This window comes from Hipposideros armiger, unplaced genomic scaffold (genome assembly GCF_001890085.2).
Source record: "Hipposideros armiger isolate ML-2016 unplaced genomic scaffold, ASM189008v1 scaffold_119, whole genome shotgun sequence".
Taxonomy (NCBI): domain Eukaryota; kingdom Metazoa; phylum Chordata; class Mammalia; order Chiroptera; family Hipposideridae; genus Hipposideros; species Hipposideros armiger.
The window spans coordinates 971,956-984,690 of record NW_017731469.1 but is presented as its reverse complement, the minus strand read 5'-3'; the positions used below and the strand labels follow the sequence as shown (position 1 = coordinate 984,690).

Below are 12,735 nucleotides of genomic sequence, written 5' to 3'. Positions count from 1 at the left end.
ATCTCCGCTGGCTTTCACAACCTGAAATTATGGGGACTTCTCTCCCCAGCACTGGAACACTGGGCTGGGGTGTGGCTGGGATCTCTCGCTCCTTTAGGGGATGGAGTTACTCTCATAGTCAAAATAGCCCTCCCAAGGCCGGCCAAGTTGCTCAGTTGGTTAAGAGCTCACTCAAGAGTTTGAGCTCTGAGCAACAGTGGTTTGATTCCCTGCCCAAGCTGAACAGCCGCTGAGCTGCCAACAGGTGGCAGGATGGCTCAGCTTAAAAAAAATAGCCCTCCCAATCTTTCATGGTCACACACAGGTGTGGGACCATCCTGTTCAGCGTCTCTGCCCCTCCTACAAGTTGAGGTGGCTTCTTCTGTACGTCCTTAGTTGTAGGGCTTCGGTTCAGCTTGATTTTATGTGATTCTCAATGATGGTTGTTTTGTAGTTCAGTTGTAATTTTGATGTGGTTGTGAGAGAAGGTAAGCACAACATTTACCTACTGTGCCATCTTGGTATTCTTTCTACAAATGCTTTTAATTGAGCTGTAGTTGCAGCACCTAACCAAATAAGAGCATGAAAGAAGAGGGACCATCTGAAGAAAACACATTGTTGTAAAACCTCAGCTATCCAAAGCTTTCTGGAAATGAGTCATTCAGAAGGCTGAGGGTGAACCTTTGAAACCAGGAAAAAGAATCCTGGAACTGCTCCTTTCTCAGGGCTACCCTCAGTTTGACCACTCCTTCTGAGCTCCTGAGTCACCTTGATCTTCTTTCCCTTCCATTCTTCTCCTTTCTTTGTTTTTCTGTTGCTCTTTAGAAGCTTTTAGCTTTCCAGCTTGTCCCAGACCCCCTATTCCTTCTGGTTTGGTGAACGAATTGCAGTCTTTCCTCCATGCCTGTTGTGCCTAGTCCCTTTCTCCTCACTGCAGCATCCCCTCTGCCATAAAGCCTTCCCGGACTTCAAGCTAGTGGGTGCTTCCCCCCCCTGCGCACCCCATAATACCCTACACAGGTGTCTGAGATTACATCTACCTCACACGCTACACTGTGAATTTCTTAACGGTTAGAATTATGTCAGCCTTAAATGTTTGGAAATGAAATTGGCAGACCTTTTATGCGTTTTGGCTACCTTTCCTTTGGCACTGCTTACTTTGAGGCAGCTAAGCTTTTGCTTCTTAGTTGGTTCAATTGTAACTGGGAAATCATGAGTGCTGGCTGTTCAGGGTTTGTCTGCTGGCCTACTTCTCTTCTTCCTGCTCTGTCTACATTCCCTGGTACTTACACTTGTCCACTTGGCTCAAGAGAGCTGCCGCTTGGACAGCATGCTCTCTTTGTGGGGGGGACAGGGGTGGGCAATCAAGGTCTTGGCCCAGCCCTGCCAGTCCATCTTGCTTGAGGAACCGGCACACCAGACCTCCCTCATTTGTTCCACAAACATTTATTTGAGTCCCTACTCTGTACCAGGCCCTGGGCCAGACATTAGGGAGACAGAAATGAAAATCACTCTGACTTGGCCCTGCCTCTGGCACGCTATGCGACCTTGAGTCCTTTCTAGGCCTCTTCTGTTTGTTTACCAACCTGAAAGTGAAGGAGGGAGAGACCTGATCTGTAAGGGGACTTGGAGCTCTTAAATTGTGGATCTTGTCTATCCTGGATATGTCAGCCCTCCTCACATCTGTGCTTTCTGTTAGAAGAGCCAGGCCTGCCTCTGTTACCTCTCACCCTCCTCCCCTGCAAATTCCAGCAGACCTGCTCCAGTACAGCTCACTCTGTATGTGGCCAAGTAGCCCCAAGAAGCAGCTTGAGAACCCCAGCTAGCTAGGGCAAAGAAAAGAAACATGAAGCAGAGAAAGGGGTGACAAATCAAGTGGCCATGTAGGGTACATTGAAGAATAAAGCCACACCCCTGCAACATACCAGAAAAAGTTCCCTAAGCTCAACTCTGAAGAGTCAGTCTAATCAAGAGACCCAAGCCAGTGTTGGAGAGTAGAGAGCAAGACAGGGTTCTGCAATCTCCCTAGAGAAAGCTAAGGAATCTCTATTTCCTTTCACTTGTAGGACACTCGATACCATTTTTTTAATTGATTTTCCTAGCAACCCTTTTGATTATATTCAGAAGAATTTTCTGAGCACCTTGTATAGTCAAGGTCTTATGCTGAGAATACTGGCCTTTTCCTTTAGGGCACGTAATCACAAATTCAAGTGTATAGACGTTTTTTGTGATTTGTTTGTTTAATGTCTGTCTCCTCCACTAGACTGTAAGTTCAAAGGCATGAATCATGTCCATTTTCTTCCCCACTGAATCCTCAGCACCTATAACAGTGCCTGGCAAACAGTCACTCAATAGATAATTACAGAAAAAAATGGATCCAGAGGTCTCGGACCTGGGGACAGCCTTTAATTTTGCAAAGGCTGGTATGCAAAAGCAAGCCTCTTACCCTGAAACCTAATAGATGTTCAGTAGACATTAATTGAACTAAACGGATAATAACAGGAAACACATAATGTCTGTTGTGTGCCAAGCCTTCTGCCAAGCACTTTACACTCATTCACCCAGTTGATCCTCAGAACATAACCCTATGAAACAGGTACTATTATTATTGCCATTTTATAAATGGGGAAAATTGAGGTACAGAGGTTCACCAACTAGTAGGTGGCAGAGCCAAGATTTGAACTCCCGATAGCTGGCTGTAAGTCCATGCCCCTAACCATTATACTGCCTTCCAATAATGAATGGTGAAACTGAGATCTAGAGAGATGGGGCAATTTCCACAGGTGTCATGGGAAGAATATGGTGGACCTAGGACTGGAACCCAGATCTGCTCTCTGTGCAATGCTTTTCCCACACTATCATACGGTATCTGGCTGCTGATACAGAGCTCCTGGGAATAGAGGCACAAGGAGGGATTTGAGAAGACTAGATATCCATGCAAAAACAAGCCCTAGGCATCTAGGTGGCTCTCAGCAGAAGACAGGAAGATGCAAAGAGCAGTCAGTAGGGCACAGACAAATGTGGTCGCCAGGTCCCCTTTCTTAAGCAGTGAAAAGTAGCAAGTTGCTTTCAGAGGTCCTATTTGAGGCCTAAGCCATTCTCTTTTCCTGCACTAGTTTATCAAGGAACCCTCCCTCCAACCCCACATACACAGAGCTAAAACCACCCCAAGGCCATTTCTGCCTCATTGCAATTGAGCACACATGGAGAAAGGATACGTATTAGGGAGGTTAGATAGTAGGATCTGAAACCTGATGTGTGTGTAGGAAGTTGGGGCGGGGCAGAGAAACAGGGACGATTGGAGGAAAGGTTAGGTCAACACTAAAAGCTCCACAGCTAAAGGGACTCAGTGGCAAGAGATCAGAGCAAAGCACCTGTAAGCTGCTGAGCTTTAAGGGTGCTGGCCTTCTGTTTGGGCTTCCTGCCACGACAGAACTGCACCAGTCATGGCCTTCTTCTCCCAGCTAGATCTTCAGGAGATCCTCGAAATCCTCTCTGTTTTTCAGTGGATCCCAGTCTACATAATTTTAGGTGAGTGAACCCCAGGAGCTGCGGAGCACATGGGAACAGGCCAAGAAAGAGGCCAGGAATCCCCAGATGCGGAGGGCTCTGAAGAGATGGTTAGGTTGGTCCCCTCCCTCGCAGAAGGGCTGCTCCTCTTCACCCAAGAGATGGCTACTGTGGAGGTCAGTCCGTTTCTCCCCTCTCAGCTGAGGGGCGTGAAGGCCAGAGTGAGGCTACGGATGTTCTGGTTTAAGGATTGCCCCAGCCTTCTCAGGACTACCCCTCTAGTTCAGAGTCACATTCAGGGACCAGGGCAGAGGCGATGGTGGCTTCCAGAGTTGTGTTACTAGGTAGGTGTAAGGTGATTTTCCAGCATATGGTAATGGTGAGAGAATTCAAGAAAATCTGACGGCTGCTTGAATAACTCATTAGACAGAATTTTGAGAAAAGACCAGTTGTTCAGTGGACTCAGGGCATGGCAGTCATCAGTGCTGGACAAATGGGCTGAGAGCTCCAAGCTTTTCCCACCCAGAAACCAGGGCTTCGTGGACAGCCAGTTACAGGGGCAAGCTTGCAAACTGGGCCGGGAAAAATGTCACCCTGAAGAATGAGACATGTAGGAGGCAGCCTATTCTAACCCATTGAAAGCTGTATGACCCCTTAGAGCAGAGGTTCTTAACCAGGGGCCTATGGACCTCGAATTCGGGGGGCAGAGTAGACAACTTTGAATTCACATAGAAAAAATTACCTCTTTATTTTCACTGATTTCAAATGGAAATGAGTGTAAGCAACAAACCACAGAAGTGTTAGCAGTACCTGTGAATTTGTCAGTAACAGAAATCACAGAGATTTGCATATCGTATGCCAGTTGTTGCAGGCATTTTGACATTTCATTTATGCTCATGACTACTTCAAAATTCTTACAATTATTAGAACTACCATTAGGTCTGGTTATTTAATGCATAAATCAAGAAGCTCATGTTACTATATCACATTTTTGTAATGTTTTGAAAACTGTGTTTTAACATGATGAGTTTCCTTTGTAAGTCTATATATTCTTTTTTGTGAATTTAAAAATATTATTCGGAGAAGGATCCAGACAAATGGGTGTTCAAATATCTCTTTGAGATCCTGCTTTTAATTCTTTTCGATATATACCCCAGAGTGGAATTGCTGGATCATATGGTAATTCCATTTAAAAATTTTTTGAGGACCCTCCATACTGTTTTCCATAGCAGCTACACCATTTTACATTCCCACCAACAGTGCACAAGGGTTTCAATTTCCCCACATCCTCGCCAACACTTCTTTATTTTCTGTTTTGTTTATAGTAGCCATCCTAATGGATATGAGACGCTATCTCCTTGTGATTTTAACTTGCATTTTTGTAACGATCAGTGGCATTGATCATCTTTTCATATGCTTGCTGGCCATTTGTCTTCTTTTCTTTCTTTTGCTTTTTAAATCTTTTTGGCGTAACAATTGTTAGAAAGTTACACAGTTTTCAGGTGTACAATTCTGTAATACATCATCTGTATATCACATTGTGTGCTTCATTATCATTCCATTTGTCTTCCTCTACTAGCTTAGGTGTTATACATTCTGTTTCTATTCTTTTAGTGATTATACTAGAAATTACAACACAAATGCTGGGTCTTGGAGGTTACTGGCGTAGCTATAGCATCTAACAGTTGTGATGCCCACAGAGGTGCCTAAGATATTCAATCTGTTCAATAGTTATAGAGCAAATCTTAATTATAAGACCCTGGCTTTCCTTGCTGAGACTACAATGAATTCAGTACAGGCTCTTTACTATCTAGTAACAAAGCTAACCAATGATTCATGCATTTTACATGTCAGTGCTGGACACATACACAAGTCATTACAATGTAAGACACGCTGGTAAGTAAAAGAGCCAAAGTCATATTAGAGTTTCAGAGAAAGAAAATATTACCCCAAGTTGAATGGCAGATAAGGTAGAAAAGGGAAGCAGTATGGCATGGTGAACAGGATATGGGCTCTAGAATTCGTCAGATTTGGATAACAATTAGCTGTGTTACTTTGGAGAAGTACTATAACCCCTTTATAAACATCAGTACCCCCATCCTCGCAACCTGGTCCACAGTAAATGTTGCATATGAAAAAAAGTGTTTCTTCCTTCCCCCCTCCCTTCCTTCCTCCCACCCCCCGTCTTTCCTTCCTTCCTTCCTAATTTCCTTCTTCACTTTCTTGCTGTTCCCTTCATTCCTTCTGTCTTGCTCAGAGTCTCTCTTGGTGCTTCTCATTCTTCCCAAATGATATTCAACATCCTGGCTGATTACTGAGCATTACTGGAGGTGATGGGCCAGGAAATAGGGAAACGGGATAGAAAAAAGGCAGAAGGACAAGGAGGGAAGAAGTGAGGCGATAAATGAAAACCCTGTTTGGGGGAGATGTGGAATACAAATATTCATGACCCTTATTAGGCAATGGCCCTGACAGCCCCTCTGGGGGCCAGCTTCCATTTAGAGCAGTGGTTCTCAACCTTCCTAATGCCGCGACCCCTTAATACAGTTCTTCATGTTGTGGTGACCCCCAACCACAAAATTATTTCGTTGCTACTCTATAACTGTAATTTTGCTACTGTTATGAATCGTAATGTAAATATCTTTTTGTTTTCCGATGGTCTTAGGCGACCCCTGTGAAAGGGTCATTCGACCCCCAAAGGGGTCGCGACCCACAGGTTGAGAACCACTGGTTTATAGGATAGTTCTCCATCTGTCTCTTCTTTTCTGGGCTTGAATCACCATCTACCTAAACTGTTGCAATATTTTCTTTCCCCACCCTCTACCCTCAATTTTGGTTTCCCATTGCCTACTCCATGAAGCACACGTGTGTTAGCCTGGGCATTCAAGGCCCTCCTCCACTCTCTGGATCTAACCCTTGACCAACTCATGCCCCTGCTCTTCTCCTATATGGAGCTTGTATAACAGGCACACTAGTCACAAAACAAATGCGGAGGGTATTCTCCCAGTCTTTCACCTCTGCTCGGACTTTTTCCTCCACTGAAATGCCCTGATCGCTCTTCCTGGACAATCCACGGACAAGCCCTCCTTTGAGATATTGCTCAAGTCATAGCTTCTCAGCAACGTTTTCCAAACAACCCAAGAAAACATCACCTCCGAAAGTCCAGAGCATTTTGTAAAAATAGGTTGGGTAGCAGCTGTGATATATCCTTTGTCCCCAATAAGCTCCATGAGAACAAGAGCCGTGTCTTGTCATTACTGTATTTCTCCTAAGATCAGGCTTGATACTAACTTGACAATTCTTCCAGATTTCTTCTTCCTCAGTAGAGACCTTTAAATCCACCTCTTGTTCTTTTTTCTCTCTCCTGGACATCGTGTGTGTGTGTGTGTGTGTGTGTGTGTGTGTGTGTCTGTCTGTCTGTCTGTCTGTCTGTCTGTCTGTCTGTCTTCTTTCTCTAGCTTTTTTCTTTTAAGTTATTTTTCATACAAACACATTATTGATGTTTCTAGTTTTCTGGTACTATAGAAAATAGAACATAGTCTTAGAAGTCAGACAGACAAGGTCTGCCATTTACTTGCTATGTGACTCTGTGCAAGTGAGTCTCCACCATTTTCTATGTTACCTTGAGCAAATAAGTCACTCACCCTCCACCACTGTAGAAACAGAACACAGCACGTACCTTTCAAGACCATTCCAAAGATCAAAGATCCTCAATACATGTTCATTTTAGTTCTTCCTGTTATAGAAATTGGCATTACTTGGAGTCCAACCACCCCACCTCATAAAACACTGCCAACCTTGCCATTTGATCAGCAGAGGAGTGACAACCACTTCTGAGACAGGCATCCTAGACTCTGACTTCATTGTACCTTCAGGAAGAATGAGTGGCTAGGTCCTAGAAAATTAGGCACATAGCGACTTTGATACATTTCTAGCATTCCCACAGGTCCATTTACAGTATCATTCATGGGCCGGCCGAGTGGCGCGATGGTTAAGAACTGGCTTGGGTTAAAGTATCATTCACTAATCCCTCTCCCTCACCCCCTACATCGAATCAATTGCCAAACCCTAAAAAGTGTACCCTATATAATCTTCCAGATTGGTTTGAGAAATGGCAACCAATTCCAGGTTCCCATTGCCTCTCATCTAAATCACTGCCACTCTTAGCTGATCTGCCTACAGTTTCTCCTGCTCCTGCAGTTATCCCAAATAATCTTCAAGATACACAGATACGATCATGCTACCCCTCTGCTCAGTAACCTTCACTGGTGTCCCATTACCTTCAGCATCAGGCCTAATCTCCCCAGCTTCCTTCCATCTCCTAGTCCATGGCTCCCCAGGTTCCCTGTGCTTTTGGAGGTTGTAGTTTTACTCATGGGCCTTGGACTCCTCCATCTCCAGACCATTGTTCAAGTTCTTCCTTGTCCCTGGAAAGCTCTTCCTTAATTAATCTGGCTGTCAAAACCCTACTCTTCTTCCAAAACTCAACTTAAATCTTACTTTCTACAAGAAGCCTTTCTAGGTCCCCCACTAGTAAGGAATGGTGTTCTCCTTAGGTTCTTGTAGAATGACATTTGAAACCTGATGATACAGTTCTTACTGTCTGGGATGTATCCATTATTTATGGTATCAGTCTTCTCCACCAGACTATGAATTTCTGGAAAGCAAAAATTTAATTTTCCACTTGTATTAATGTGAGTTAACACACACAAAGTGCTTAAGATAGCTCTGAGCACATAATAAAGTTTCAACAAAGGTTCCATGTTTTCTTCTCCCAAAGCTTGGAGTGAATTCTCTGAGCCTCAGTTTCCTCATATGTAAAATGGAGATGATAAAATTATCTACCTTGCAGGGTCATGAGAATATTAAATGAGGTAATGTACATTAAGTGCTAAACAGAGTTCTTCTTAATAATAAGTACTAGATGCGTGGGGTCAATGACCATTCTTGCATTATTTTCATCATTTCCATATTTACTCTGTTCATCCTCCTCCTTCCAGTCCCCAACCCTGTCCCCACAGCTTCTAGCACAGAGATTTCACATGAGGGGTACTCATTCAATGTTTGTTGAATTATTAAATTACCTGTTACAGGTTCTTATATTTACAGTCAATTTAAATTCAATAAGTACCACAAAGCCACAGAAATTCATCTTTGACAAACCAATCATGTTCTTGGATTTCTGAAGGCTTTGAGCTAACTGATTAGGATGCTGGCTTTTCGCTTGACACTGGAAACAAATGGTTGCCTATAGCGTTATCCACACATGCATACCCTGGAATCTCAGAAAACCTTTCCTGGTTTGGAATAAGGGCATTGGTAGTTTTTCTTTCTGTTAGCTTTCACCTGCCACTTGGAGAGTTTTCAAATGAAACTTCTCCCTGTGCTCCAATTTAATGTGACAAATGTTATCATAAGTCACCTCCCTGTGCTTGTTACTGTGCTAAAGGCTGTAGTGAGGTGAGGGCCAGATGTGTGAGACACTAATGACACCAGCAGCAAAATCCAATAGGGCCAAATAGAAGCCTAAGTGATGTTCTGTGGGTGTGTGGAGGAGGAAGCCCTTCATTCGGACCAGAGAATCAGCAAAGATATCATCACATTGGCATCATGTGAGCTAAGCCTTGAAGGCTGAGAGAATTTTGATAAGCAGAAAGTTGGGGAGAGAATACTCAAGATAAGGAACAGCATCACCAAAGGCATAAAGATGTGAAATTGCATGTTGGGTTAAAGGAATTTGAGTAAACTAAGGTGTTTGAGCTTCTGTGTCCCATACTTCAGCCATTTACATGCCACCTTCTGGTTCTTTCCATGGCTGAGTATCATCTATGCTATTATTACTCAACATTTTTTTTCAAGTTGTCTCATTTCTGTAAACTAAATTAGTGTATTTTAACAGGAAACTTTATATCACTGCCATGAATTCACTTTAATTCACTACACTTTAAAATAACTTTCTATCCATATACCACAACAGATTATCTAGTGTCCTAGAATGGTATGGGGACCACACTTTGAGAAATACTGGGCTAGAGCATAAGGGGTATGAGTGTAGATATTGAGAGATGAGGCTATGAAGGTGTGGGGGTAGTCCGTGGAGGGCCTTAGATGCCAGGCTAACATGTTCAGATGTTATTCTGTCAGCAGTGGGAAAACACTGAAGGTTTCAAAGGAGGCAAACAACATTATGACTATGCTTTTAAAAATGTATCTGGCAGCAGCATGAGAAACATGCTGTAAGAGAACAGCAGGCAAAGAGCAGACACATGACTTATCCATAAAATGACAATGATTACTGTCCTAATGGGGGCCTTATGAAGATTAAATAAAATATGCACATAAAACAGTTTGACATGATGAGCATGCAATAAATATTGGCTATTACTATATGGGGACAGTGAGCAAGCGAGATGAATCAGAGATGATTTGAAGAAAGAACAAACTTACATCCATATTGGTACCATCTTTAAATTAAGCTAGTAATCATTAATAATTTGAGGCTGTACAGCTTTAAATTTATTTTTTTCAGAAAGGTAGGACCAGGGATAAAGAGGGACATTACATAATGATAAAAGGGTCGATTCACCAAGAACACATAACCATCCTGTGTATGCACCTAACAATAGAACTTCAAAACACATGAAGCAAAAACTGACAGAAATGAAAAGAAAAACAGACAAATTAACAGTTATATTTGGAGACTTCCACAAAAACCACAAAAAACCAGAACTCATCCTAGATAAAACAGATAACCTATAGCTATTAATTTCATTAAAATAAATTTTAAATTTGGAAGGTTAAAAACCATCTAAAACAGAAATCTGCAGGCCTAGGTGGTTTCAATGGTAAATTCTACCAAATATTTTAGAGAATATATGTCACAGATTCTACATAATCTTTTTCAGAAAATAAAAGAAGGAGGAATACTTGCCAACTCATTTATTAAACCAAACCTTGATACCAAAGTCAGACAAAAACAGTACAAAAATCCCAAACAAACTATGGACCAATACTCCTCATGAAGATAAATTCAAAAATCCTCAACAAAATACTAGCAAATTGAATCCAGCAATATATTACAAAGCATAATATACCACAACCAAGTGGGCTTTTTCCCAGGAATGCAAGTGCAAATATTTGAAAATTAATCAATGTAAACACTCTATTAACCATCCAAGGAAGAAAAAACCACAAGATCATATCAATTGATGTCGAAAAAGCATTTGACAAACATCGACATCAGTCACATTAAAACCATTCACCTCTCAGCAAACTAGGAAGAGAAGGAAATTTCTTCAACTTGATAAAGAGCATCTATAAAAGAACCCACAGCTAACATTATATTGGGTTGTAGGAAAAGTCATGACGCATTTTTGCAATGAAAAACAGAAAGATACATCATGACTTTTCCGACAACCCAATACTAGAGTGAAAGACTGAAAGCTTTCTCCCTAAGATCAGGAGCAAAGCAAGGATGTCCACTCTCACCATTTGTATTCAACATTATACTAAAAATTCTAACAAGGGCAATAAAGCAAGAAGGAAAAAAAAGAAAGAAAAGCATACAGATTGAAAAATAAAATATAAAACTGTCCTAGTTCACAGATGTCATGATTATCTGTGTAGAAAATCCCAAGGAATTTATTAACAGCAAAAAACCTCCAAAAACTAACAGATGAAGCTAGCAAAGTCACAACATACAAGACCACATGTAAAAATCAACTGCACTTCTATATACCAGTAGACAACAATTGAAAATATAAGTTTAAAAAGCAATACCATTTCAATACCTCCAAAAAATGGAATATGTATGAATAGATCTAATAAAACCTTTACAATATCTGTAGACTTAAAACTATAAGATGCTAATGAACAAAATTAAAGACTTAGAGACATACTGTGTTCATGGACTGGACAATTCAACATAGTAAAGATGTCAATTCTCTCCAAATTGATCTATAAATGAAATGCAATTCAAATGAAAATTCCACCAGAGTATATTAGATAACAGTTTTGCATAAATATTAAATTTCCTAAATTTGATAATAGCAGTGTGGGTGCTATAAGGGAAGAGAATGTTTTTTAGAAAATATACACTGAAGTATTTAGAGACAAAGGATTGTAATCTGTGCAAAGTAGTCTCAAGTACAAACATACATATATGATTATATATTTATATTTAGAGATAAATCAAATATAAAATGTTAAAAATTGGTAGATCTATGTGAATGTTATATGGGATTTTATTTAAATATTCTTGCAAATTTTCTGTTGATCTAAAGCTTTGGGGTTTTTTGAAAATAAAAAGTTTAATTTAAAAACTCCCTTCAGGAGTTTTTGTTGACATAAACAAGCTGATTCTAAAATGTATATGATCAACAAAGGAACTACAACAGCTAAAACAATTTTGAAAAAGAATAAAGTTAGAAGAATTACACTGTCTGATTTTAAGGCAGTATAAAACTGCAGTAATCAAGACAGCAATGTGTGGCTGGGGGGATAGACATGGTGACCAATGGAACAGAATGGAGAGTCCAGAAATAGATCCACACAAATATGGCCAATTGATTTTTGACAAACATTCAAAGGAGGAAGGATAATCTTTTCAACAAATGATGTTGGAACAATTGAGTATCAATATGTAGTAAATAAACCTTCAATAAAACCTCACATTTTAGTTAAAAATTAACTCAAAATGGATCACAGATCTAAATATAAAACACACTTCCAACGTGGATACTCTTGGGAGATCAGTCTCCCGGGGGTTCTGTCCAAGAAGCATAGGGGAGCATAGGGCTCTGTCCTGTGATGTACAGTCCCTTTCCACGACACTGGAGATGAAGCCAGGCCTTGAGTCTGCAGCTGCATATGCCTACACCTTCTCAGAGTCCTGTGGACAATGACTGAGGAGACAAGCCATGCAGGAAACATCTAGTATATAAATAAATAAATAAATAAATAAATAAATAAATAAATAAATAAATAAATAAATAAATAAAATAACACAAAACTGTAAAACTTTTAGTAAAAAACATAGGAGAAACCTTTCATGACCTGAGGTCAGGTAAAGAGTTCTTAGATTTGACATGAAAAGCACAATCTGTAAAAAAAGAAAAAAAATTGTTAAATTGGACATCAAAATTAAAAGCTTTTGCTCTAGGGCCGGCCGAGTGGCGCGATGGTTAAGAACTCGCTTGGGATGCCAGAGGGCCCCGGTTCGGATCCCACATATGAGGGCCAGTGACA

The 12,735-nt window shown here is 41.0% G+C and overlaps 1 protein-coding gene across 1 annotated transcript in view; it reads left to right on the top strand.

Annotated features, from left to right (window-relative positions):
• The first annotated feature begins 3,425 nt into the window (after positions 1 to 3,425).
• DGAT2L6 (diacylglycerol O-acyltransferase 2 like 6) overlaps positions 3,426 to 12,735 on the top strand; it is a 28,654-nt gene continuing 19,344 nt past the window's right edge. Inside the window, exon 1 of the mRNA XM_019648005.1 lies at positions 3,426 to 3,510. Within this exon, the coding sequence (XP_019503550.1) occupies positions 3,426 to 3,510 (85 nt within the window). The remainder of the gene's footprint in view (positions 3,511 to 12,735) is intronic.